Source organism: Austrofundulus limnaeus, unplaced genomic scaffold (assembly GCF_001266775.1).
Source record: "Austrofundulus limnaeus strain Quisiro unplaced genomic scaffold, Austrofundulus_limnaeus-1.0 Scaffold584, whole genome shotgun sequence".
NCBI classification, from domain to species: domain Eukaryota; kingdom Metazoa; phylum Chordata; class Actinopteri; order Cyprinodontiformes; family Rivulidae; genus Austrofundulus; species Austrofundulus limnaeus.
In genome coordinates, this window is record NW_013952986.1 from 22,090 (window position 1) to 24,728 (window position 2,639).

The 2,639-nt window shown below is 34.1% G+C and overlaps 1 protein-coding gene across 4 annotated transcripts in view; it reads left to right on the top strand.

Moving 5' to 3' along the window:
- Positions 1–2,639, top strand: part of rufy3 (RUN and FYVE domain containing 3) — a 23,394-nt gene that overhangs the window by 9,991 nt on the left and 10,764 nt on the right. For all 4 annotated transcript variants that reach the window (XM_014026723.1, XM_014026720.1, XM_014026724.1 and 1 more), the window contains exons 7-8: positions 1,422–1,487; positions 1,566–1,635. In XM_014026723.1, the coding sequence (XP_013882177.1) occupies positions 1,422–1,487; positions 1,566–1,635 (136 nt within the window). The remainder of the gene's footprint in view (positions 1–1,421; positions 1,488–1,565; positions 1,636–2,639) is intronic.

Genomic DNA, 2,639 nt, shown 5'->3' on the forward strand with positions numbered 1-2,639 from the left:
ACTTAATATTAGTTTCTTCATCATCAGTGACTTTTTTTTTCGATATATTTTTTTGATACAAAAATATAATCTGATCTCATTTTTACATTTAAATACTTTAAAACAGACATTTAGTCTCATGAATAATACAGATATTTTTATATTCAAACATTTTTTACACAGATTTCAGGGTAAAATCAGATTTTCTCTGATCCACACAGGTTCAAATATCTCCAAACACCCCACTAATATTGTTTTTTAGCTTTAAAATGTGTAAAAAAAAAATCATCAGCTGGAATACAGGTTAAACTAATGGAGAAAAACTAGAGGGTTTGATTGAGTTGATTTTATGGGAAGTAATCATTTTTATTAGATTTTTAAAAAATTTCTACCCTTTCTGTGAATTGACAAATTGTTTGGTAGAGCACATGTTCAAAAAAAATTTAAAATATATTTAGAGTTTTTGAACTGCGTCAACGGTCATAATTCTGTTTAGTAAGGCCTTTATTACCAAAACATGTAAAAAAAGATTAATTTCTTTCATGATGTCTTGTTAAATTTCCTTGTTCTTGACTTCCTGGTTGGAGGAGGGAAAGATGAAATGTCACAGTGCCTTCTGGTGGATGTTGTTAGCATTGCATTCTTCAACCAAGTGGTAGAGATGCCTCAATCAGTTTCAGTTTGGTTGAACATCCCCTTCTTTGAAATTCATCAGCTCAAAATATGGTCAAACATTTGGTTGACCAGGCAGTTAAAGGGTTAAAGAGGCTAAAATGGTTATGACCTAAATCCACCTTTCAGCTGTTGACATAAACGTTGTAACATTAAATAAAAAAAACGGCATTTCCTGCAAAAACGCAGCATGAATGCAAAAAAAAAAGGCTAAAAAAAGCTAAAATTAGCTAATTAAAAATGGCTTGTTTGCTGAAGATAAAAGCTGAAATGAACATAAAAAGTGAAATTAGCTATAAGAAAGCTAAAATGGGAAAAACAGCTAAACAGTACCTGAAAAGACAGGAAACAGCAGAAATGAGCATGTAGCAGCTGAATGGAGCATAAAAAGCTTCAACTAGAAAGGGAAAGTTGAAATAAGCAATTAGCTGACATTAGCAAGAATGAGCTGAAATTAGCATAGATCAGCTAAAAGAATACAACTAGAAAACAGCTGAAATGAGCCGTAAACAGCCGAAAGGATTTAAAGAAAGCTTTTTATTTTAAATGAGGAAAAAGTGTCTGAAAAGCTAAATATTTCAAAAAGTCTAAATTGCACAAAAACCAAAAATCCCATTAAATGTCCTGAATGAGCCGAACATTTTAATATTGGATTGTTGAAGTAGCAACAAGCTGATAAATTCTTCACTGTTGCTGATCAATTTATTGATTTTTAAAAGGTTTCAGCTGTTTCCTCTCTGCTGACGGCGTCTCTCTGTCTGTCCCCTCAGGGACGATCAGATCACCTCCATCCTGGATCAGAAGAACTACGTGGAGGAGCTGAACAGACATTTAAGGTTTGTTTACCGGGGGCTTGACCCGCCTTGACCCGCCCCCCGCTCTGAGCTTCATGACTTCCTGTTTCCTGTCCACAGCGCCTCGGTCAACAACCTCCAGGCCAAAGTGGACGCTCTGGAGAAGTCCAACACCAAGCTGACAGAAGAGGTGAGCCGTGTGAGCCGCGCTGTCGCAGCATAAAAACAAACAGGATGTTGTTGTTTTTTACAGTGTTGTTGTTGTTGTTTACAGAGTTGTTGTTTAGAGTTGTTGTTGTTTACAGAGTTGTTGTTGTTTAGAGTTGTTGTTTTACAGTGTTGTTGTTTAGAGTTGTTGTTGTTTACAGAGTTGTTGTTGTTTAGAGTTGTTGTTTTACAGTGTTGTTGTTTAGAGTTGTTGTTGTTTACAGTGTTGTTTACAGTGTCGTTATTTACAGTGTTGCTGTTTACAGAGTTGTTGTTATTTACAGTGTTATTTACAGAGTTGTTGTTGTTTACAGAGTTGTTGTTATTTACAGTGTTGTTGTTTACAGAGTTGTTGTTGTTTACAGAGTTGTTGTTATTTACAGAGTTGTTGTTATTTACAGTGTTGTTGTTTACAGAGTTGTTGTTGTTTACAGTGTTATTTACAGAGTTGTTGTTTACAGAGTTGTTGTTATTTACAGTGTTATTTACAGAGTTGTTGTTGTTTACAGAGTTGTTGTTGTTTACAGAGTTGTTGTTGTTTACAGAGTTGTTGTTGTTTACAGTGTTATTTACAGAGTTGTTGTTGTTTACAGAGTTGTTATTTACAGAGTTGTTGTTTACAGAGTTGTTGTTTACAGAGTTGTTGTTGTTTACAGAGTTGTTGTTGTTTACAGTGTTGTTTACAGTGTCGTTATTTACAGTGTTGCTGTTTACAGAGTCGTTATTTACATTGTTGCTGTTTACAGAGTTGTTGTTATTTACAGTGTTATTTACAGAGTTGTTGTTGTTTACAGAGTTGTTATTTACAGAGTTGTTGTTGTTTACAGAGTTGTTGTTGTTTACAGTGTTATTTACAGAGTTGTTGTTTACAGAGTTGTTGTTTAAAGAGTTGTTGTTGTTTACAGTGTTGTTTACAGTGTCGTTGTTATTTACAGTGTTATTTACAGAGTTGTTATTTACAGAGTTGTTGTTTACAGAGTTGTTGTT